At 43.3% G+C, this 25,000-nt stretch overlaps 1 protein-coding gene across 6 annotated transcripts in view; it reads right to left on the reverse strand.

The window, feature by feature from the left end:
- Nucleotides 1-25,000, reverse strand: part of LOC135115261 (transcriptional regulator ERG homolog) — a 109,235-nt gene that overhangs the window by 31,237 nt on the left and 52,998 nt on the right. For 2 of the 6 annotated variants that reach the window (XM_064031825.1, XM_064031851.1), the window contains exons 4-7: nucleotides 22,066-22,113; nucleotides 15,660-15,849; nucleotides 12,794-13,014; nucleotides 6,689-10,310 (exon numbers count right to left, since the gene is read on the reverse strand). In XM_064031825.1, the coding sequence (XP_063887895.1) occupies nucleotides 10,159-10,310; nucleotides 12,794-13,014; nucleotides 15,660-15,849; nucleotides 22,066-22,113 (611 nt within the window). In that variant the 3' untranslated portion in view covers nucleotides 6,689-10,158. Of the gene's footprint in view, nucleotides 1-6,688; nucleotides 10,311-12,793; nucleotides 13,015-15,659; nucleotides 15,850-22,065; nucleotides 22,114-25,000 lie in introns of those variants that run through there. The other 4 variants (XM_064031862.1, XM_064031835.1, XM_064031843.1 and 1 more) reach the window with 4 other exon arrangements.

Raw genomic sequence — 25,000 nt, forward strand, 5'->3', positions numbered from 1 at the left:
AAAGAAGTAAAAGAAAGGGGAGGAAAGAAATTACAAAAGAATTAAGAACAAAAAACTGAGAAAAAGGAAAGAAAACGAGTACAAGAAGGGAGAGAGAGAGAGAGAGAGAGAGAGAGAGAGAGAGAGAGAGAGAGAGAGAGAGAGAGAGAGAGAGAGAGAGAGAGAGAGAGAGAGAGAGAGAATGAGATAGAGACGGAGAGAAAGAGACAAACAAACAGAGAAACGGATAAACAGAGAAAAGCAAAAACGAAAGAAACACAAAATACACGAAGAAAAAGGAACAGAAGAAGAGAAGAAAGAGTAAGAAAGAGGAAGAAGGGGGTGGGAATATGCAAGACAGCGAGAGAATGAGAGACGAGAGTGCGAGAAGGGAGCGAGGGAGAGAGGGAGAGGCAGGGAGAGAGAGGGAGAGGCAGGGAGAGAGGGAGAGGTGGCTACTAATTGTTTCAACTCAAACTTGTAATCTGGCGACCAAACAGCGCCATTGTGATGGAGATGAGCACGAGAGCCTTTACCCAAACAGAGAGAGAGAGAGAGAGAGAGAGAGAGAGAGAGAGAGAGAGAGAGAGAGAGAGAGAGAGAGAGAGAGAGAGAGAGAGAGAGAGAGAGAAAAGGGTTGTGTGTGTGTGTGTGTGTGTGTGTGTGTGTGTGTGTGTGTGAGAGAGAGAGAGAGAGAGAGAGAGAGAGAGAGAGAGAGAGAGAGAGAGAGAGAGAGAGAGAGAGAGAGAGAGAGAGAGAGAGAGAGAGAGAGAGAGAGAGAGAGAGAGAAATTACAACCAAGAAAGTCTTTCGTGAGACAGAGGCACGGAATGTGAAGGAAGAGAGTAAAAGAGAGTGAGAGAGAGCGAGAGAGAGAGAGAGAGAGAGAGAGAGAGAGAGAGAGAGAGAGAGAGAGGGAAAAGACCGACAGGATGGACGGAGGAGGAGAGAGGAGAGGAAGGGAAGGAGAGCGAGTAAAGAGAGTGAGGTTTGGGAGAGTGAAAATCATAAATTATAATATTATTGCTATTCTCTCCTTTCTTTTCCTTCTTCCTGTGCTTGTTGAATTGAGAGAGAGAGAGAGAGAGAGAGAGAGAGAGAGAGAGAGAGAGAGAGAGAGAGAGAGAGAGAGAGAGAGAGAGAGAGAGAGAGAGAGAGAGAGAGATTTACTGCAGGAAAAGAAAACAACCTCATGAAATTACGAAAAAAAGAAAGAAAAACAGAAAGAAAGAAACATAGACAAAAATAGAAAGAAGGGGAAATAAAGAAGACACTAGGCAATAAAGAAGAAGTGAAGTGCGCAGAGAGAAACAAAGAAAAGAGAAACGAGGAACAATAAGAACGAAAATAAAAAAAAGCAATAAAACCACAATATATAATAAAATAAAACAAAAGAACGAACAAGAAGAACAAAGAATATTGAAAAAAATACAAGTAAAAACAAAGAAGCAAAAAAAAAAATTAAAGAAAATTCTCAACGATTCATATTTCTTTTTATAATTACAAAATATTCACAGGAAAAAAAGATTGAAAACAACAAGAAAATTTAAATAACAGAAAGAAAACGAAAAAAAGCAAAAAAAAGGAACGTTATTGAGAATTCATATTTTTACCACCTCTTGTTGCAATCACACACACACACACACACACACACACAGAGAGAGAGAGAGAGAGAGAGAGAGAGAGAGAGAGAGAGAGAGAGAGAGAGAGAGAGAGAGAGAGAGAGAGAGAGAGAGAGAGAGAGAGAGAGAGATAAGAAAAAGAAGGAAATAAAGAAAGAAAAGAAATACAAAAAGAAAGGAAAAAGGAATAACACAAAGCAAAACAATAAAAAAAAAGTACATAGCAAAGAAAACAAAGAAAAGAACAAGGAAGAAGAAAACACAAAGAATGAAAAGGAAAAAAATCCTGAATATATATTTTTACCACCTCCTGTTGCAATCACACACACACACACACACACACACACACACACAGATAAGGGCAGTCAGTGTACAAATATCAATGACACGTTTCCTGGGATTGATCAGGACACGCCCCCTCTCATTGGTCCATTGCCGCCCTCCCCTCGTCGCTGATTGGTCGGCGGGCTGCGAGGCTCACCAATAGCGGGAGGCGTACGAGAGCGATGGTCGTCCCTCATTGGATCAATAGGAGAGAGAGAGAGAGAGAGAGAGAGAGAGAGAGAGAGAGAGAGAGAGAGAGAGAGAGAGAGAGAGAGAGAGAGCGTTGAGACTTGTATGTTATTTATGTATCTCATTTATTCTATCTTTATCACTCCTCTCTCTCTCTCTCTCTCTCTCTCTCTCTCTCTCTCTCTCTCTCTCTCTCTCTCTCTCTCTCTCTCCACACATCTCATCTCCCTCCCTCCCTCCCTCTCTCTCTCTCTCTCTCTCTCTCTCTCTCTCTCTCTCTCTCTCTCTCTCCCTCCATATCTCAGTCCTTTCTCTCTTTTTTTCTCTTCATTTTTTTTCCCTCCTTTTTTCCTTTTACAAGTTTTGGTGGCTGCAGCGCTTCCTATTGGCTGAGAGGGCGCCAATAGGGGCTTTGTTTACACTCCATCAGCCAATCAGAGAGGCGGAGGCAGCGAGCGTCCGGGATCAGCCAATAGGAAGAGCGGACACAAGGGGCGTGGGAAGGAGGGAAGCAGAGATCACTACTTTAACGAGAGAGAGAGAGAGAGAGAGAGAGAGAGAGAGAGAGAGAGAGAGAGAGAGAGAGAGAGAGAGAGAGAGAGAGATTCTTGTCTGACTTTCCTTGTGTGTGTGTGTGTGTGTGTGTGTGTGTGTGTGTGTGTGTGTGTGTGTGTGTGTGTGTGTGTGTGTGTGTGTGTGCGCGTGTTCCTTTCTCTCTCTCTCTCTCTCTCTCTCTCTCTCTCTCTCTCTCTCTCTCTCTCTCTCTCTCTCTCTCTCTCTCTCTCTCTCTCTCTCTCTCTCTCTCTCTCTCTCCTTTGTGTACGTGTCTTTGTTCGCCTTATGTGCGTCTTTTCTTGTGTGTGTGTGTGTGTGTGTGTGTGTGTGTGTGTGTGTGTGTGTGTGTGTGTGTGTGTGTGTGTGTGTGTATTTTTAGTGTTAGTTTTTTTCATATATATTATCTGTCTGTTTTTCTGTATGTCTCTCTCTCTCTCTCTCTCTCTCTCTCTCTCTCTCTCTCTCTCTCTCTCTCTCTCTCTCTCTCTCTCTCTCTCTCTCTCTCTCTGAAACCTGTCACGCAGCCACCCACACACCCAGACACACACACACACACACCCAGACACACACACACACACACACACAACGTCAAGAACATTAACATAACATTACTTTTGGCTATGTACATTTTATTCCCAATTTTTTGTATATAAACATTGAGGTTAACACAACAAGGGCAGTAAACACCATGGAAATGATAGCGAAGAGAGAGACACCACTGGCTTCTTGTTTATACAGAGTAGCATTATTATCATCATCATCATCATCATCATCATCATCATCATCATCTTAAATATAGGACACGAACACACTCAGTTTTTTTTTATTAAGGGAAGCACTAAGCAGCAAGCCTTTTCCCATTGGTCTTTTAAAAGGCTCTTATGTGAAGTCCCTCCACCGTCTTATGTTGGTGCCTTTTAACTCGCTCACTCAAGAAAGACTGAATAATTTCTGTGTTTTCTTGTTTTTTTCGTCTGGCTAAAATTCAGCTCTGAGAACTCTTAGGTGAAGAATAACGAAGAAGATACTGTTCTCTTATTTTCTTACGTTCTAACACCTTACTGAAGCAGAGCAGGTGAAAATGTAGGAACTAAACAGAAAACACTACAGTTCAGCGGCCTAAAGACAAAGCTAATAACTTTCAACTGATTTCTCTCACAAAATCTTGAAGTTCTCTCTCTCGCAGTGAGTAACCAATTTTAACACGTTCCTTTCTTATGAAATTTGTATAACTTATTGAACAATCGATTTTCTAAGGTTCTTTCATCACAAAATCTTGAAGACGTCGTGATTAATCAATTCAGCACATTATTTCATCACAAAAACTTAAAAAAAAAATTGCATAATTAAAGATTTTAGCACTTTCTTTTCTCACAACACCTTAAAAGAAATCATGAATGTTCAGTGTTAGTAGACTCATTCATCACAGAATCTTGAAAAAAAACCTGTGATTAATCCATTTCAATACATTCTCCCCTCAAAATGACCTAGACACCCGTTATTTGACTGTCTGTGACCTGTCCATCGGGAGTCAGCGAGGCACAAGGCAGGGGCGGGCGGAGATGAAGAGCCTCGACCAACGGGGAGAGGCTCACTACGGCTAAGGTCTGAGGGAGGGATCACCGTGGGTTTGTACAGAGTTTGGCGGCGGTGGCGAACTCTTGCGTCAGTACGCTCCGTGGCAGGAAGGAGGAAGAGGAGGAGGAGGAGGAAGAGGAAGAAGAGGGAAAGGAGGAAGATGAGAAGGAAAAGGGAGAAGAAGAGGAAAAAGGGGATGGTTTCAAGGGTAAATGACGAAAAGGAAGATTAAGAGATAGAAAAAGAAATGAAAGGAGAAGAACGAGGAGGAGGAGGAGGAGGAGGAGGAGGAAGACGAGGAGGGAGAGAGGGAGATGTTTTCACGGGTAAATGAGGAGGAAAAAGAAATTAAAGGAGGAAGAGGAAGACGACGAAAAGGAAAAGGGAGAGGAGGAAGGAGAAAAAGGGAGATAATTTTAAGTATAGATGAAAAAGAGGAAGGGAAAGAAGAAAAGGAGAATGAAGTTTTAAAGGCTAGAGTTTAAGAGGAGGAGGAGGAGGAGGAGGGGGGAGAAACACGATTAAAAGGAAGAAAAAAGAGAAGGGAGGATTTATAAAAGATGAAAGAAACCAAGAGGAGGAGGATAAAGAGAGAGAGAAAGAGAAAGAGGAAGTCTTGAGGAGAGAAGGCGGAGGAAGACGTAGAGAAAGAGAGAGAGAAGGAATTACTGGAGCATATAATGAAGTAATAAGAGGGACCAGAGAGAGAGAGAGAGAGAGAGAGAGAGAGAGAGAGAGAGAGAGAGAGAGAGAGAGAGAGAGAGAGAGAGAGAGAGAGAGAGACTCCACCTTTCCTCCACTTTGCTCACACACACAAAGGAAGTGGCTTCATGTAAACAACAGTAAACAAAATGGCAAACACACACACACACACACACACACACACACACACACACACACACACACACACACACACACACACACCTCTAATGCTGTTGTTGCTTCATTGTTTGGCTTCACGCTTCAATAGACAAGTATCTTACATGTTAATTAAGTACATTTATTAAACATGTGAAGAACAAAAGTGAAGAGCGATGATTATACAAGAGATATAATGGCCATTCACTCTTTATTCATTGGCAGAGTGATGGGGTAAAAGTAATAATGGTAATAATAACAATAATAATAATAATAATAATAATAATAATAATAATAATAATAATAATAATAATAATAATAATAATAATAATAATAATAATAATAATAATAATAATAATAATAATAATAATAATAATAATAGTAGTAGTAATAATAATAATAATAATAATAATAATAATAATAATAATAATAATAATAATAATAATAATAATAAAATTCTTTGTGACGGAGTTTTGGAGTTAATCAATACTGTCAATTTGTGTGTGTGTGTGTGTGTGTGTGTGTGTGTGTGTGTGTGTGTGTGTGTGTGTGTGTGTGTGTGTGTGTGTGTGTGTGTGTGTGTGTGTGTGTAGTTACAGCATCATGAAACACATTGCTAAACAAAAATACTCTTAGTCTTAATAACAAGTTCTCTAAATTAATGAAAAAGAAAAAACTTTAAACGTGAATCCCACAAAAAAAAAAGACTCAAAATACAGGTACACTTTTGCTACCAGTTGAGTATATCAGTAAATTCTTAATAATAATACTTTTAGGTTGGACATTTCCACTCATGCGATAAAAAAACTTCCAGCTCAACCCAAAATATCTTCTTTACGTACACTTTAATTCATCTCAGATTATCTTACTCTTCACATTTCACAAATAATGAAGAAGAAAAAAAATCATGAAATTTGAGATGATTTCAGTTTTCATCTCATTCGTTTCCTTCTATCGCTTAAAGAAATATTGACATTTACACTTAGCTACACACACACACACACACACACACACACACACACACACACACACACACACACACGTAACACTCAAACACACGTGACACTCACCACCACCACCACCACCACCACCACCACCACTTCAAGTCTATTTACAACTATTTACAACCTCATTCGCCCAGTGCTAATAATTACGCAACGAAAGACACAAATTCTTGGTGGGAGGGAGAGGGAGAGGGGGAGGGGGAGGGAGAGGGGGAGAGGGAGGGAGAGGGAGAGAGAGGGGGGAGAGGGAGAGGTGGATCAGCTGGACTGTACACGCTGCTGCTTTGTTTAAATATTACAAAAAATACATATTTATCTTTTTATGTTACCATTATTTTTCTGTATTGATATTATTATTATTATTATCATTATTATTATTATTATTATTATTATCATTATTATTATTATCATTATTATTATTATTATTATACAGCAACACATGAATGGTGGCATTTGTTTGTTCGATTATTTTTTTTTACTTTTCTTTTCCTTCTTTTTTTCGATGAACGACCATAATTAACACTTTATTTTTTCTTTATTATTTTTTTTCATGGTGAATCATGATTAACATTAATTTTTCTCTTCTTTCTTTCTCTTTTTCTTTCGTTGGATGACCATAAAAAGGCATGTCCAGCTAATTTTTCTTGCTTCTTTCATTTACTTTATTTTCTTTTCATTTTTCTTTCTTTTTTTTTGTCTCCAGTAAGAAAATTACAACCACATTCCAGTCACAACCACATCACGACCACCTCATCCACCTCTTCGTCCACCACCACCACCACCACCACCACCAGTATCCTGACAATATCACAGGCAAGAAGGAAAGCTTGAAGAATTAGACCGAGAGAAAAGTAGATAAAAACAGCATCGGCGGAAAAGGAGTAGGAGGAGAAAGAGGATAAAGAGAAGGAAGACGAGGAGGAGCGATAAAAATAGAAGCCTGTGTGTCGTGTGGTGGGCAGCAAGCGAGGTCAGTGGGTCAGCAAGTCTTAAGAGAGGTCAGATACAAATTATCTTCTTCCCTCCTTTATTTATTTTTTCTTCTTTTTTTATTCGTAGAAGACTTTTCTTTAGTCCTCCCTGGCAAGATTACGCAACTCTCGCCTCTTCGTTTTCTATGAAGCCTCATTTTCTTCTGGACAAGTGAAGGGGCAGTTTTCAATAATTCCCTGCCCATGTTGCCTTCTCCCGTTTTCTTTCGGCTGGACTGAAGGGGCAGTTTTCAATAGTTCCCCATCTACTACGCTGCCTCCTTCCGTTTTCTTTCATCTTGTTTACCGTTGGCATAGAAGCAGTGGACACAAAGGATTATGTACAAGCATTTCAAGAGGAAGGATCATTATTTGCTTTTTTATAACTTTTTCTTATTACAGTCTTTCCTTTTACTTTTTCTTTCTTAGGGAAGTGATTTTTTTCATTTATCTTATTACTGTATTTTGTTTTTATCTTAGGGAAGGGAATGTGTTTCCTATCTTTTTCTTTCACTTCCTCTTAAATCATCACTTTCATATATATATTCAGAATTTTCTTTTATTTTCTTTCCATTATTATCTTTTATTTTTTTTTATTGACGAAAGGAGTCACTTCACTTTTTACATTACATCTTCACTTTCAGCTTCTCTCTCTCTCTCTCTCTCTCTCTCTCTCTCTCTCTCTCTCTCTCTCTCTCTCTCTCTCTCTCTCTCTCTCTCTCTCTTTGGCGGATGCAAGAAGGTTCAACTCGCATTCATCAACCAGAAAACACCACCTTTGCTATCTAACCTTCCCTCATATCACTTGTAGCTAGATGATCTCCTCTTCCACTCCTCAGTGCCTCCTTCCTTCCTTCTTTTGTTCCTTCCTTCTTTCCCTCGCCGTTCAATAGCGTCCCTTCATTACTCACTCGTGAAGCACAAAATGTCACTTATAGCTAACTAACTTTCCCTCTTTCATTTCTCCTTCCTTTAGTTCGTTCGTTCCTTTTCTTTCGTTCCTTTATTTCTTCTTTCTCTCGCCGTTCAACAGCGTTCCTTCATTACTCACTCTCATCAAGAAAAAAATGTTACCTCTCGCTAACTGACCTTCCCTCCTTCAATTTTCAGTGCCTCCTTCCTTCCTTCAGTCTTTCCTTCTTTCCCTCGCCGTTCAATAGCGTTCCTTCATTACTCACTCATTTCCTGCAACTTCCCGCGGATTTCCTTCACTGCCATTTGAATTTCCTCACTCCCTTTACGCTCTTCACACACACACACACGCACACGCACGCACACACACGCGCGCCACATGCTGCGTCCATCACTGTTTTTTCTTCTCTGTGACAACAACAAGTATGTTGCTGTTTTAGTCTTCCTTTGAGTTTCTTTGTGTAACTTTTTTCACCGGGAATCTTAAGTGAGATGTTCCTGACGAAGATGAGATGGAGGAGGAGGAGGAGGAGGAGGGAGAAATTTGAGGACTTCTCTCTCTCTCTCTCTCTCTCTCTCTCTCTCTCTCTCTCTCTCTCTCTCTCTCTCTCTCTCTCTCTCTCTCTCTCTCTCTCTCTCTCTCATGATTCAATGGATATCCTTTCAGTTCTTCGGGTCGTGTCCAGCTTGACTTGGTTCGTGTCCTTTCAGCGGAGAGACGACACAGAGCAGGTGGAGAGGAGAGGCTGTGGCTGGTGGAGGAGAGAGGCTCGCTGGTGGAGGAGTGAATGAATGGCTGAGTGGCTGAGTGGATGAGGTCGTGAGTTGGATAATTGCGTGGTTGTGTTTTCCATTAGCGAGTTATTATTGGAGTTTTTAACCGTTTTTTTTTTCTTTCTTTTTTTTCGGCTTTATTTCTGCCTGTAGTTTGTTTGCTTGTATAAATGGAGGGTTCTTGTTATTGTTGTTGTTGTTGTTGTTGTTGTTGTTGTTGTTGTTGTTGTTGTTGTTGATACTTTTTTCTTTCTTTTCGTTCTTCTTGTTTTCATTACTGTTTTTTATGGATTATACACAGGTCTTGCCTTAGTTCTGGGACAACACACACACACACACACACACACACACACACACACACACACACACACACACACACACACTGGGCCATGAGGACTTGAAATATGTACATACAGGAAGTCACAAGATTACACACAAAACTTTGTACACACACACACACACACACACACACACACACACACACACACGGCAGACTAGATGGCGGACTAGAAGGAGACTTGGCAATAGTGCTGAGATTGGCAACGCTGCAGCGGCACCGTGACGTCGAAACAGAGGAGGAGGAGGAGGAGGAGGAGGAGCAGGAGGAGGAGGAATAGCATAAGGAGGAGACAGAAACGGAAACTCAAGAAAAAGAGGACGTGCAGAGGAGGAGGAGGAAAAGGAGGAGGAGGAGGAGGAGGAGGAGGAGGAGGAGGAGGAGGAGGAGGAGGACACAGTAATTCTACCGTGAAGAACTGGCGTCATCACAACAACACGGCCGCCGCAAGATAACAAAAATAATAATAATAATAATAATAATAGTAATAATAATAATAATAATAATCACACATACACACACACACACACACACACACACACACACACACACACACACACACACACACACATCACCTCCACCACAAAAATAAAAACAAAACACTCGCCTTCCTTCTTCTCTGCTACACCACAGCCATCACCACCACAACCACCATCACCACCACCACCTCCCTTACTTACTTATTTTTTTATCATTATCATCATCATTAAGTATTTTTTTGACATAACGTACGTACATATACATATACAACCTTTTACAGTAATACTCAAAGAGGAAGGAAGGAAGTGAGTGAGTGAGTGAGTGAGACAGTGAGTGAGGGAGAGAGACTGAGTATATGAGTGAGTCAGTACAAGAACCACGACTCGAGTTAGTCAGTAGTAGCAGCATTAATTCATTATCTTGGCCAATGCAGTCTTGTATAGAGATCAACCTCGGCCCACGCGCTACTACTGCTGCTCCTCGAGACTGGACACTTGTTGGAAGGTGGAGGACCAATCAGGGAGGGAGACGGCCTCGCGCGACGGCTGGGTGCACCAATTGGAGAAGAGAGACTGTCATGCGTAGTGCGGGTAGGCGGAGGAGATGTGTGACGTCATGTGGGAGGGGTGGTGCGTCATGGTGTGGCCCGAGGCGGCGGCGATGTTCGAGTAAAGGTTGGCACTGGGGTTGGTCCAGTACGAGGTTGGCGACTGGAAGATGCTGGCTGCTGGGGGACGGGAATGGGAACGGGAGAAGGGCAGGAGGAGAGAGAGGAATGGGAGAGGAGAGAGGAATGTACGATTTGTGTGGAGTTTGGTCAAGGAAGGACGATGGAGTGAAGGTAAATGTGCACAGATAGAGAATGAGATAAGATAAAGATTGGATAAGAGATCAGATATTTGTGTAGGTAGTTTGGACAAGGTAGGAAGGTAGAGATGCGTAGATTGAGAATAGGATGAGATAAGGAAGAGTGGAAACGAGAAGCAGTGTGTGGGTCAAGGAAGGAAGATGAAGGGGATGTCCAAGGAATGCGTAGATAGAGAATGGTAAGTTGAGGTAGATTAATAAGGAAATAAGCGATACAATGATCACAATAAAGAAAGGAGCGAGGTAAAGATTTTGTTAAGAGATGGAATATGTGTGAGTTTGAACAAGAAAAGGGAGACGCAAGGAAGATAAAAAGAGCGTAGTTAGTGATGAGAAGAGATAATGAGCAAGAACAAAGAGAAGGAAAGGATAGAACGTGCATAGGCAGGAAAGGATCGATGGGAAAAATAGTTAATGAAGGAGTTAAAGGTTCGTATGAAGTTACACGAATAAGGATGATGAAAGAACGAGGTTAGTCAGGATGAGGTAAGGTCGGATGGGATGGGATGGGAGAGAGAGAAAGGGTTGCTTGTTAGTGGTTAGTAATGGAAAGATTAACTACAGTACTGTTAGTTATATTACAGGTACATGATAATTGTTAGTTCAAGCACGTTAGTTGTCAGATGAAAGCACACATGAAAAGTAAACACAACAAATGAAATAACACACGAACACTGAACACAACACTAAAATAACACATGGCAACTGAACACACCGCTGAAATAAAACAGAATATTATTGCAAAGCCACACACTCATTAAAAAACAAAAATAATAATATACATAATAAAACTTCACATTACGAAAACTGAAGCGCAAAACCACGAAGTAAAAGAAATAAAGAGACGAATGATTCCAAGGCAAAGAGTAACAGAAACACGTACTTTTCTCATGCTTCGGGAATGAAAAATAAGTGAAAAAAATACAAATAAATATGCTTCGGTAGAGTAAACAAGAAAATATACATTCGGTAGACGCAAATAAATGAAGTTATGAATAAACGAAAGAAATGTAGAAATAAATAAGTAAAATAAATGTGTAGTAGATAAAAATATGTAAATATAGACGTATATATGCACCAAAATGCAGAAACATATCTAGAAAACACCAAAATAGAGACAATACATAAAAATATATATAAAGCGAAAACATAAACTGAACAAAATGCAAAATATAAATGCGAAATAAAGAGAGAAGAAAAACTGAACGGTGATAAAAATCAATATTTATTACATGCCCATAAAAAAGGAAATACAAGCACGAAATCCTAAAATGAATAAATAGATAAATAAATAGATAAATAAATAAATAAATAAATAAATAAAGGAAAAAATATTAAATAAAAAAGAACGAAACTCTTCCCTCGAAAAAAAATGACAGAAAAAAATAAATAAATATTGAAAAACGAACGATGCGCAGAGAGAGAGAGAGAGAGAGAGAGAGAGAGAGAGAGAGAGAGAGAGAGAGAGAGAGAGAGAGAGAGAGAGAGAGAGAGAGAGAGAGAGAGAGAGAGAGACTGATGATAGAAAAAAAGGAAAAGAAAAATACCATGACCCTTCCCTTCGTCCGAGAAAAAAAAAGAAAACGAAAAAGAAAACGAGGCGACAAAGCTTGAAAAGAAAATGGGAGACGCGACACAAAGCCAAACATTACGAGGTACCAAAAAAAAAAAAAAAGAAGACAAAGAAAAATAAAGAAAAAGTCACAAAGCACGAAAGAGACAAAAGAAAACGACAAAACAAGAGGAGCGAATACTAAAGAAGACGTAATGGATCAAAAATTGCATTGTGAAAGGAGGGGACGAACAGAGAGAGAGAGAGAGAGAGAGAGAGAGAGAGAGAGAGAGAGAGAGAGAGAGAGAGAGAGAGAGAGAGAGAGAGTTAAAAAGCTAGCCAGCCGGACTCCTACAAACATACAAAAACAAACTGCTAAACTACGTACGTACAAGCAAAACCCCAAAAATAAAACAGACAAACACACACAATACACAGAAATAAACTAAAAAACATGCAATAAAAACACACCTCAAACAAAACATTCTGAACGAGAGAGAGAGAGAGAGAGAGAGAGAGAGAGAGAGAGAGAGAGAGAGAGAGAGAGAGAGAGAGAGAGAGAGAGAGAGAGGGAGAGAGAGAGAAACAGAAACAGGCAGCCAAAAAAACAAGCAAAATACATAGAAAAAGAATAAGAAAGACGAAGAAAAACTGAAAAACTGACAGAGAAAACAAAAAAAAATCTGAGATCACACCACCAAGATAAAAAAACCCAAAAATCGAAAGCAAACACAGAACACTCATTAAAACACCATAGAATACCTTACAGTGTCCCTCGCTCCCACGCTCACCTAGATCCTCACCTGCGGAGGATGGGATGCCCGTGTGAGTGCTCATGAAGTTGAGTTTGGTGGTCGGGTGGTAAGAGGACATGAACAGGTCACTCTGGTACTTATACGCGGTGGGGTCAGTGCCAGCGGGCTGCGTGGCGGCGGCAAGACCCTGGAAATCGAACTTATAGGCATATCTCTTGCCGTGCACCTTCGTCATAATGTTCTTGTCGTAGTAATATCTGGGAGGGAGAGAGAAAGGGAAGTGGTTAAGCTTGGTTTATAGAAGGAAGACAATTAGTAGGTGGGGAAATTGAACGAGGGAGAGAAAGAGGTTTTAGAGTGGCAGGTAAGAGAAATTGGAAAAGGAAAAACAAGACAGAAGGCATGATTGTTGAGTGGAATAAAGACAACTTTGAAGAAGAGAAAAGAAGGTTTCTAGGTATTTGATAAGGAGAGAAGGATTTGAAGGAAGATAAAACAGGGTATGATGGTACTGAGAAGAGACGAACAAGATAGAAGGCATGACTGTAGTGTAGAATTAGGAAAAGTTTGAAAAGGAAGAGAAAAAGAAGATTTCAGAGTGTTTGGTAAGGAGATAAGGATTTGAAAGAGGACAAAACAGGATATGATTATATTGAGAAGAGACGAGCAATATAGAAGGCATGACTGTAGAGTAGAATAGAGAAAAGTTAGAAAAGGAAGAGAAAAAAGAAGATTTCAGAGTGTTTGGTAAGGAGAGAAGGATTTGAAGAGCGGGGCAAGACAGAGTATGTCTATATAGTAGAAAGGAGAGTACAAGCTAGAAAAGGAAGAAAGAGAGGGTCTTGACAGTGGACGTAAGAGAAGGATTTGAAGGAAAATATAAGAGAGTATTATTGTTGATACCTGAATGAAGAGAAGTTGAAAGAGACAGAGAAGGAAGGAAAGGGTTATAAGTATAGATGGTAAGAGAAGAGGGAAATGAAAGAGGGAGAGAAAACGAGGGTCTGGAGTGTATAAGGAAGAAAGTTAGTAGGCGGAGGAAGAAGAGGGGCTGAAAGAGGAGGCAAGTTAAGTTTTGGAAAGGAAAGTTTGAAGATGAAAAGGAAGAAGCGGATGGGGAATAGAAGAAATAGGAGGAGGAGGAGGAGGAGGAGGAGGAAGAAGAGGAAGGAAGGAAGGAAAGAAGAAAAACAAGATTAAGAAGAACAAGGAAGTCAAGAAACAGTTGAGACAAATAATGCATTTTTCACTCATTCCCCACACTGAACACACACACACACACACACACACACACACACACACACACACACGCACTCCCTTTGTGCCAACATCACTAAAACCACCAACATTTTTATCACCACCACCACCATTACCACCGCCACCATCACCACCACCGCCACAACAAGGGAGGAAAAACACTACGCTCCTTACTCACCAAGTTTAAGTTCCTCGCATACCAACCGCAAATGACTCAGCGCTTAATATCAGCCATATAGACTTTGACACACTTCGATGCGCTCACTCTCTCATCTACTTAAGACTTGCACGCTCATTTTTATCTACCTTCTTCTATTTTTGCTGCCTCATAGTAACAAAATAGTAGCTTGTAATGTTTTTCACTTCATTTTGTGTTTACTTGTTCCGTTTCCTGTTGTTAGTGATGTATATTGATGCACATTCGCCGTGGTTCTTTCTATTCTCTCTCTCTCTCTCTCTCTCTCTCTCTCTCTCTCTCTCTCTCTCTCTCTCTCTCTCTCTCTCTCTCTCTCTCTCTCTCTCTCTCTCTCTCTCTCTCTCTCTCTCTCTCTCTCTCTCTCTCTCTCTCTCTCTCTCTCTCTCTCTAATAACAAACAACACAAACTACAGCTCTAACCAATTTACAGTTAATCTCTAAATGTAAACACTAACATTTTTCATCAGGTATCTTCCTCTACCATTTCTTTATCACGTGTTATTGTTCCAACTTTCCTTCCTACTGAGCAAAGTTTGGGGCACAAGTTGTTCCCTTGAGAGTGAGTGAGTGAGAGTGAATGAGTGAGAATAACGTGCTTAAAGGTGTTTTCCCTCAGGCGGTCTTGGAAGGGAGGAGGAGGAGGAGGAGGAAGAGAAGGAGGAGGAGGAAGAAAAGAAGGAGGAGAAGACGATGAAGATGTAATGACAGTAAAGAAGAAAGTAAAGTGATGCAACGGAGGACGAGGAGAAACAAGAAAAAAATAAGAGGAGGAGGAGGAGGAGGAGGAGGAGGAGGAGGAAGAAGAGGAAGGAAAGAAGGAAGTATAATAAAGAAGAAAGAACAACAAAGATGCATAAAATATACACAGAAAGAGAAAATACTGTGAAGGAGAAGGAAGAGAAGGCGAGATGATGATAGTGTTGTAAATAAGAGGAGAGAAGAGAAAAAAAAATGTTAGAAGGATGCAGAGAAGATAAACTAGAGAAGAAAGGAGGTAGTGTGAGGGACGAGGAAGAGTGAGGGAAAGGGAAGAGAAGAATAAAGTGTTGTAGATGAGAGAGACGAGGAAAGAATTACATGTGATGCAAAGATAAACTGTAGGGGAAGGTATTGTGAAGGAGGAGGAGGAGGAGGAGGAGGAGGAGGATCTGACTCTCTCTCTCTCTCTCTCTCTCTCTCTCTTGCCTTCCATCCCGTCCCACTTCCTTCCTCACCCAGATAATCCTTTCTTTCCTCCTCCTTTTCCTCTTCCCTAACTCACACATCCTCTTCTCTCTTTTCTGCCTCAAACTGTACCACACACACACACACACACACACACACACACACACACACACACACACACACACACACACACACACACACCAGCCTTGTTCCACCCATTCATACAATCAATCACTTCCTTCCTACCCTCCCTCCTATGCATCCCCACACGCCTTCTTTGCTCACCTCAGTGCCCTTGATAGCTTGTCGTAGTTCATGTTGGGCTTGGACTTTCTCTCCCCCCAGCGGCGCGCCACCTCGTCAGGGTCTGTCAGTTTAAACTCTCCGTTGGTGCCCTCCCACGTGATGCAGTTGGCGTTGGACGAGTCTGAGAGGAGCTCCAGGAGAAACTGCCACAGCTGGATCTGCCCCGAGCCTGTGATGGGGAGAGATAGAGGGATATTTTGTTAGTTGTGTCTGGGTAGCATGGTGGCTCAGTCAGTAGCGTGACTGACTACAATGCAAGAAGTCCCGGGTTCGATTCTTGGTCAATGCCAGGATTTTTCAGTGTTCACCTGGCCTTAGGGAGTGAAAAAGAATTGGTTACAAGGTTTATCATCAAGGAGTTAGTTGGTAGGAGGTAGGAACAGGAGGAGGTACAAGACAGTGTGTGCTTTTACATTCAAAACTTTCCGTAAGAAAAAAATCATTCTTTTCACATAACAAACTGAATAAATGTTTCATATCCCTTACACAGGTCGTGGCATTATCTGATCCTGACTATGAACTTGGTAAATGGGAGCCAAGCAAATAAAGTGGTGTTTAATACTATGCGCTGTTAATTCCCAAACATATTCATAATATTATATCAAGGAGCAGAAAAAGGATAATCAAATGAAGGAGATGTATGAATGAAAGAGAAGAGAAGAGGCAATGCTAGTTATCTTTCTTATTCAACTTGTTTGCGAGATGAAGAAATCCATAGAAAGAGACAGAAGTATAAAAAAAAAAAAAAAGGCGATTGATGATGGAGAAAAAAACAGGGACACGCCGCAAGAGTTAGATCTCTTCTAAATCTGTCAGGAAGAAGAGCAGTGGATGTTTTAGCTGACACAGTAAGGAAAGAAGGAAAGAAGGAAACACAATACTGCGTGGGGAGAGAACAAAGAATACAAGAATAAAAAAAGAACAGATGAATGAATTACTGAATAAAAGAAAGAAGGAAGGAAGGAAGGAAGGAAGGAAGGAAGGAGGAAAGCATCCATAAAATGAGAGCAGTTTTTTTTTTCCTTCTCTCAGGAAATAAGTGGGACAAGACTTTGTGTGTGTGTGTGTGTGTGTGTGTGTGACTCGTTGACCTTCTTCACTGAGACACAAACACACACACGCACACACACTATATAATAAATCACACGAAAAGAGAAAACTAAAAACAATACAGTGAAAGACAGATAAACAGACAGATGCAGAGACACACGGACTGACACAGACTGAGTTAGAACGGAAAGAGAAAGAGAAGAGAGTGAGACCCAGGATGAGGGAAGAACAGGTGTGGGCGTACAAGGAAGCAGGAGAGGAAGGAAGAAGGAAATGACTGATTGTATGAATGAGAGAAAAGATGAGGGGCAGATGTGTGTGTGTGTGTGTGTGTGTGTGTGTGTGTGTGTGTGTGTGTGTGTGTGTGTGTGTGTGTGTGTGTGTGTGTGTGTGTGTGTGTGTGTGTGTGTGTGTGTGTGTGTGTGTGTGTGTGTGTGTGTGTGTGTGTGTGAATGGAGGAAGGGAGAGGAGGATGTGAGAGTTACGGAGGAGGAAAAGGAGGAAAGAAAGTATTATCTTGTTGAGGAAGAATAGAAATGAGAGAGAGAGAGAGAGAGAGAGAGAGAGAGAGAGAGAGAGAGAGAGAGAGAGAGAGAGAGAGAGAGAGAGAGAGAGAGAGAGAGAGAGTACCATTATCGTGGAAATACATATACATCACAGCTACAACATTACGTCCACCACCACCATTACCACCACCACCACCACCACCACCACCACCACCACTACCGCCACGGAGGAGCTGAGGCGGCATTGATCCTTGAACCATCCAAGGCCACACACACACACACACACACACACACACACACACACACACACACACACACACACACAGCCTCCCTCTTCAAACTTCCTTCCCCTTCTACACCGCCACCACCATCACCACCACCATCACCACCATCACCATCTAGGCTAACACTTCCTCCTCCTCCTCCTCCTCCTCCTCCTCCTCCTCCTCCTCCTCCTCCTCCACCTCCTCCTCCTCCTCCTCCTCCTCCACCTCTTGCTCCTCCTACTCCTCCTCCTTCTCTTCCTCCTCCTCCTCCTCCTCCTCCTCCTACTCTTACTCATCTTCCTTCGTCTTAGCTTTCGTTGGATAGCGGCACTACTACTACTACTACAATAATAATAATAATAATAATAATAATAATAATAATAATAATAATAATAATAATAATAATAGTAATAATAATACAGCTACTTCTACTCACTCAAATTTTCACTGACACTACTTCACTATCTAACGCAGAAGTAGTAGTAGTGATTGTGGTAGTGAAGATGGTGGTGGAGTTGGTAGTAGTAGTAGTAGTAGTAGTAGAAGTAGTAGTAGTAGTAGCAGTAGTAGCAGTAGCAGCAGCAATAATAGTGCTAGTGTTGTTAGCAATAGTAGTTAGTAGCAACGGTAGTAGGAAAAAAAGTTAAAAAAAAAGCAGAATTTCAAGGGGAGACGAGAGAGAAAAGAAGGAAGGAAAGAGGCAAGGAAGAAAGGATGGAAAAAAACGAAGGAAGGAAGGAAGGAAGGAAGAGGAAGGTGTGTGGTTGTTAGCTAGTTGTGTGAACGAGTGAATGAGCGAGACTTGTGTGAGGCATGAATACGTGTATGAGTGAACGAGCTAGGCTTCAGTCATAAGTGTTAAGTTGAAGTGCGCGGCCTGGCGCCGGGAGATCACCTACCTCCAGCCTTCTGTTCACACCTTCTGTGAATAAACACCTGCACTGTTACCTGCGTTTCCTGTGCCCCTGCTGGTCAAGAGTCGAACATGGCGCAGTGAGTAGGATCAGGACAAGGCTGCAGTGGGTACGGCGCAGAATGGAGAAGCAGTTGGAGGCGCTGGCTGCCCTGCTAGCGCGACAGTCGGAGCAGAGTCAGGCTCTGCTAGCGCGACAGTCGGAGCAGAGTCAGGCTCGCGAGGAGCGTTTAACCCAGCTGCTGGAGAGAGTGGGGACACAAGCTCCCAGTCGCACCACGGCGAGCAATGAAGGCGAAACCACAGCCCGCAGCACGTCTACCCAGGGCGCGAGGTTCCCGACGTCCGCCACCATCATTCCTCACTTAACGGCGTCAGCATCTTTACGTGAGTTCGACACGTGGCGCCATAAGTTTGAAGGATACGTAACCCTCGCCAGGATAGACTGTCTCTCCCTGGCTGAGCAGAGGGCGGCACTCGCTGCTGTCCTAGACGACGAGTGGACCCGTACACTTCGCTACGGGATAAGCTTACCGAGAGACGCGGAGTTAAGAACCATCCTCGATGCAATGTGTGAGTACCTGCGAAGCCAGCGCAACATCATCATGGATAGAAGAGACTTCTACTCCCGCGTGCAAGAAACGCAAGAAGGTTTTGACGACTTTTTATGTGCTGTAAAGGAAATCGCCAATTTCTGTGACTTTTGCGACCAGTGCATAAACCATCAGCTGCGTGACAGAATTGTCGTTGGGACACGAGACGAAGTGGCTCTGAAACGCATGCTGGAAAACAAGAAACTCACCCTTGAAAACGCCATAGATATTTGCAGAGCATCAGAGAGCGCTAACCAGTGTAGTGCAGTACTAAGGGGCGGCTCTCACTCTTCGAGCCATGGTGTGAACGCTGTCTCGAACTACAGGAAGGGCAGTTTCGGGGGCTCAAGCCCCACGGGCTGTTATCGTTGTGGCAAAGATTGTCGCAGTGACAAAAGGGGATGCCAGGCAATAGATAAAGTGTGTCGTAACTGCGGGAAAAGAGGGCATTTTGCGAGTGTATGTCAGCAGACAGTGAGGAAACGACGAGGAGCTTCGAGGAGTTCCTCAACTGTCTCTCCTCATCGCGGTGCAGGCCCGAGGCGGGGAGCCAGTGCCAGTGTATACCAGCTCTTATCAGGCGTATACACAAAGACGGTGACGGCACGACCTGCGCCCCAGGTGCTCATTACCGCCACACATCCCGCTGGAAGAGACAAGATTACGTGGACTCCTGACTCTGGGGCCGAAACGACCGTTATTGGCCTCGACACGGCAACACTCCTTGGAATCCCGCCCTCCAGCTTGGCGCCCGCTGATGGTGATGGACTTTATGCTGCCGGTAATCACCCCCTCACCTGTGTAGGAACTTTCTCGTCGCACTTGCAACTGGGCGACAGGGAAGCTGAGACTGTTGTGAGCGTGGTGAAGGAGGTGAAGGGGGCGCTGCTTAGCTGGTACGATTCCATCGCTCTCGGAATCCTCCCCGAAGATTTTCCGGCTCAAATCCGACCGCTACGCAGGGAAGAACAGCACACCGGCAACAGCTCCATCAAGTACCCGACCGCCTCGCAGCCACCTCTATCTACGCCCACAGAAGTGATCAGCTGGCCTCATTCCTACGACCCAACGCCACAGCAGCGTGCGGGGCGAAAAAGCTGGCAAAAGGGATCGACACACTGTGTGCCCGACGCTCCTCTCACGTGCTCCAGTACAGGACCCAGTGGAGGAAGAGGATGCTGCTACTTCTGGTGACCTCGACCCTCTCCACTCAGCGGTCATCTCAGCGTTATCTGCCACCAATGAGGACGGCGTCCGCTTAGCACCACTCCAGGATCAGACTGTGGAAATGGTACGTGCCGCAGCAGCAAGAGACGGGGAGTACTGCTTGCTCAAGAACGTCATCATCGAGGGCTTCCCGATCATTGCCACGACCTCGATCACCGCTTGCGTACGTACTGGCCGGTGCGCAGTCTGCTGGCCGTAGACGACGACCTGGTGGTTTACGGGCCGAGGCTTCTTATTCCTCACAGCCTCCGCCGAGAAACACTAGAGCGACTCCATGACAGTCATCAGGGGATGGAGCGCACCAAGCGACGGGCCCGACAAACGGTGTACTGGCCTGGTATGGACAGAGACGTTGAGAACGTCGTTTCTGGATGCTCACTATGCCGTCCACTCCTACCAAGCCAAGCCAACGAACCTCTCTGGCAGGACACGGACACACCCGGCAGGGTGTTTGAGTCAGTTTCTGCAGACTACTTCCACGCAGCAGGCCGTACATACCTCGTGTATGTAGATCGCTTGTCTGGGTGGCCTCACGTGTCTGCATGCTCACGTCCAGCATCGGCTGATCAGCTCGTTCGTGTCCTTCGGGGTGTGTTCGCCGACACGGGCGTGCCTGTTCTCCTGAGGACTGACGGTGGACCGCAGTTCACTTCTTCATCGGTACGGCGCTTCCTGGCTCGATGGGGGGTGGAGCATCGTGTATCTTCACCTCATTATCCACGCTCCAATGGTCACGCCGAGGCAGCGGTCAAGTCCGTGAAGAAGCTGATCCTCACGACCACACAGCAGGGACACCTGGACGAGGATGCGTTCGCTCGCGGGTTGCTGGAACTGCGCAACACTCCGAGGGCGGAAGGGCGATCACCAGCACAAGTCCTCTTCGGTCATCCTATGAGGTCCTGTGTCCCGGCTCATCATCGCTCATACGCTCAGCAGTGGCAGCGCGCTGCTGATGAGTGCGACGCCAAGGCAGAGCGACTGAGGAAGAAAGCGAAACTTCGCCACGACGCGTCCGCCCGTACTCTTCCTCTCCTGCACCTCGGTGGCCACGTCGACGTTCAAGATCACACGACAGGCCTCTGGGATCGCCTGGGTGTCATCGTGGCTGTTGGGCGAAGGAGAGACTACCTCATCAAGATGGGCAGCGGTCGCGTGATGTGGCGTAATAGAAGACACCTACGCCCACACAGACCTCTTGCTCCCCTTCCTGTCGAGCAGCACACCGCTCATGGCGGTGCAGCGCTTCAGCATCAGGGTCACGAGGAACACCACCATCCCGGCAGCCCGGAGCATCAGGGTAACGGGGTACACCGTGGCCGAGAGCAACCAGAGCGTCGAAGCAGCCGACAGCGTAGGGAGCCGAGACGACTGCAGGTGCGGTGGCACCGTAGCACCTACGATTAGTCGTACGTGTTCATTGTACGCTGTGTTTGTTTTGTGTATATGTACCGTGTTTTCTGTACTTCAATCATTGTAACTTTGTTTCATGTGTTACGGTAGCCATAACAAAGATAAGGAATCTTCCTTATGTCTCGGGGGAGGTGTGTGGTTGTTAGCTAGTTGTGTGAACGAGTGAATGAGCGAGACTTGTGTGAGGCATGAATACGTGTATGAGTGAACGAGCTAGGCTTCAGTCATAAGTGTTAAGTTGAAGTGCGCGGCCTGGCGCCGGGAGATCACCTACCTCCAGCCTTCTGTTCACACCTTCTGTGAATAAACACCTGCACTGTTACCTGCGTTTCCTGTGCCCCTGCTGGTCAAGAGTCGAACAGAAGGAAGTGAGGGAAGAGTACCAAACATCATGAAACACACACACACACACACACATACCTGAGGAGGCGAGCCTGCTGCTGGTTGGTCCAAACATCTGATAAGGATCTGAGGGGGAGAGGGAGAGGGGAATCAGTAAGGAGAGGTTGTGTGTGTGTGTGTGTGTGTGTGTGTGTGTGTTATATTCTCTTCTCTACCTTTTTCCTTCCTTCCTCCCTTCCTTACCTTATTCCTTCCTTCATTGCCTCCTTCCTTCCTCCCTTCTACGTTTTTTTCTTTTATCCTCTTGAAATTGTGTGTGTGTGTGTGTGTGTGTGTGTGTGTGTGTGTGTGTGTGTGTGTGTGTGTGTGTGTGTGTGTGTGTGTGTGTGTGTGTGTGTGTGTGTGTGTGTGTGTGTGTTAATTTGTGTAGTACCTTTAAGTAAAATAAGTAAAACGACAAAAAAATCAGAAATCTATAGGCACAGTAAAAAAAAATATATAATTTTTAAAAGGAACAGAAAAATAAATAAATAAATAAATAAAGCGAGAGAACAAAAAGAAAAGATTTATTGACACTTTCCCAATACCCCCAACACACACACAAACACAGACAAACACACACACACCTACTAAAAAGTCCCTCTCTCTTTATTCCAGATTCCCAGATTCCTTGATTCCTATTCCAGCCACAGCCGCCTTAAAAGTCAGTTCACTTCTTGGTTAAACACTCGTGGCTTAGGAGGAGGAGGAGGAGGAGGAGGAGGAGGAGGAGGAGGAGGAGGAGCTTAAGAATGAAACGGAGGGAAAGGAAGGAGGAGATGGTGGTCAATGTGGTGATGGTGGCGGTAGAGGAGGAGGAGGAGGAGGAGGAGGAGGAGGAGGAGGAGGAGGAGGAGGAGGAGGAGGATAAAGGAGAGAAAAACAACGTTGAAAAGGAGAAAAGAGAGGTAGAGCGAGAGAGAGAGAGAGAGAGAGAGAGAGCGAGAGCGAGAGCGAGAGAGAGAGAGAGAGAGAGAGAGAGAGAGAGAGAGAGAGAGAGAGAGAGAGAGAGAGAGAGAGAGAGAGAGAGAGAGACCGCAAAGAAAATGGACGAATACGAAGGGAATCAAGCGGATGGAAATATCAACTTTAAAAGCACACACTTACCCAACCCACTAACTTGATCCAAACTAAACACCGCACTGTACACGCCGCCAATGGATGCTTGCACTAGACACGCAGCAACAGAGGTGAGAAAGTGATGGTGAGAGATGAAGAGATGAATAAGAGGTGGTGATACTCATAGGTGAATAATAAAAAGTAATGAAATGATAAAAAAATAAATAAATAAATAAAGATGATGAGAGATGGAAAATTTGAAAGAAAAATATTTAATGAAGCTTAAGATGAGGAGGGATGAAAAGGAGATGATAATGGGTGGAAAGGGGGTAAGGTGATAGATGGAAAATAGATGATGAGGGATGAAAAAGAGGTGGTTAGATGAAAAATGCTGAGAAAATGAAAATAATGAAAAAAAAATAATGGAGAGGAAAACTTGCAATACAAACAAGGTGAAAAAGGGATGAGGAGTGATGAAAAAAGGATGACGAAAGACAGGAAAGAGAGTAATTATTACAGATGAAAAGAAAAGAAAGATGAAAAAAGGACATGAGGAAGGATGGAGAAAAAGACCGATGATGAGAGATGAAAAGAGATTGATGTGATGAGAGATGGAAAAGAGATAGATGATGAGATGAAAACATTATATAATGAACGTTGGAAAAATAAAATGAAAAAAAAAATATAACAATGATGATTAAGAACGCAGAGATAAAAAAAAGAAAAAAACATACAAACACAAGTATCAAGAGAGAAGGAAAGAGAATAAATTAAGGAAAGATTAAATAAATATTACTCTTAAGGGAGACATTAATGACAATAATTAATAATGTTATATAATCTTATCATTTATGTAATCATTATATTTAGGATTTGTTTTCAAGGTTTCGTGAGTTACTATTGTTGGAGGAGAGGGGAAGTCTATACTCTCTCTCTCTCTCTCTCTCTCTCTCTCTCTCTCTCTCTCTCTCTCTCTCTCTCTCTCTCTCTCTCTCTCTCTCTCTCTCTCTCTCTCTCTCTCATTCGATTTTTACGAAATTTTAGATATCTTTACAGCAGTCAATGAATTCTCTCTCTCTCTCTCTCTCTCTCTCTCTCTCTCTCTCTCTCTCTCTCTCTCTCTCTCTCTCTCTCTCTCTCTCTCTCTCTCCGGAGCCTGTCAACAACAATAACCTCCCTCCCCTTCCTATCGCAATATCCTGCTCCCTGAAAACCACCTTCCTCGCTCATCCCATTCTCTCTCTCTCTCTCTCTCTCTCTCTCTCTCTCTCTCTCTCTCTCTCTCTCTCTCTCTCTCTCTCTGGTTAAAACGTTTTAGAAAGAGTGTTCCAAAAGAGCTATTTTCCGTGTTTGAACGTTTAAGGTTGCATTCCCGTCAGTTTAATATGTGGTGAGTGTGTGTGTGTGTGTGTGTGTGTGTGTGTGTGTGTGTGTGTGTGTGTGTGTGTGTGTGTGTGTGTGTGTGTGTGTACGTGGCAGCGGAATATTGAGAAGATGAACGTGTGGAATATTAATATCAGAAGTGCACTCTCTCTCTCTCTCTCTCTCTCTCTCTCTCTCTCTCTCTCTCTCTCTCTCTCTCTCTCTCTCTCTCTCTCTCTCTCTCTCTCTCTCTCTCTTGGACTACAGTAGTCAATATTTTCTCAGTGGAGGAAGTGGTGGTTGTGGTGGTGGTTAGTAACGGGTTGTGATGAGATTATTCTAAGACAGTTTATTTATTTATTTATTTTTATTTTTATGTAGTATTTGTTTCATTTATTTATTGTTGTAAATATTAAAAAGTAGGACAGACATTATTTTCTTCCTCGGCACAGATCTCACCGGAAAGATCTTACCATAATGGACCACTGGTTTTAAAAGAGGACCATTCTATGTCTTTGCTCGAAAAAAAAAAAAAAAAGATGAATTAAGAAGA

Source organism: Scylla paramamosain, chromosome 2 (assembly GCF_035594125.1).
Source record: "Scylla paramamosain isolate STU-SP2022 chromosome 2, ASM3559412v1, whole genome shotgun sequence".
NCBI lineage: Eukaryota > Metazoa > Arthropoda > Malacostraca > Decapoda > Portunidae > Scylla > Scylla paramamosain.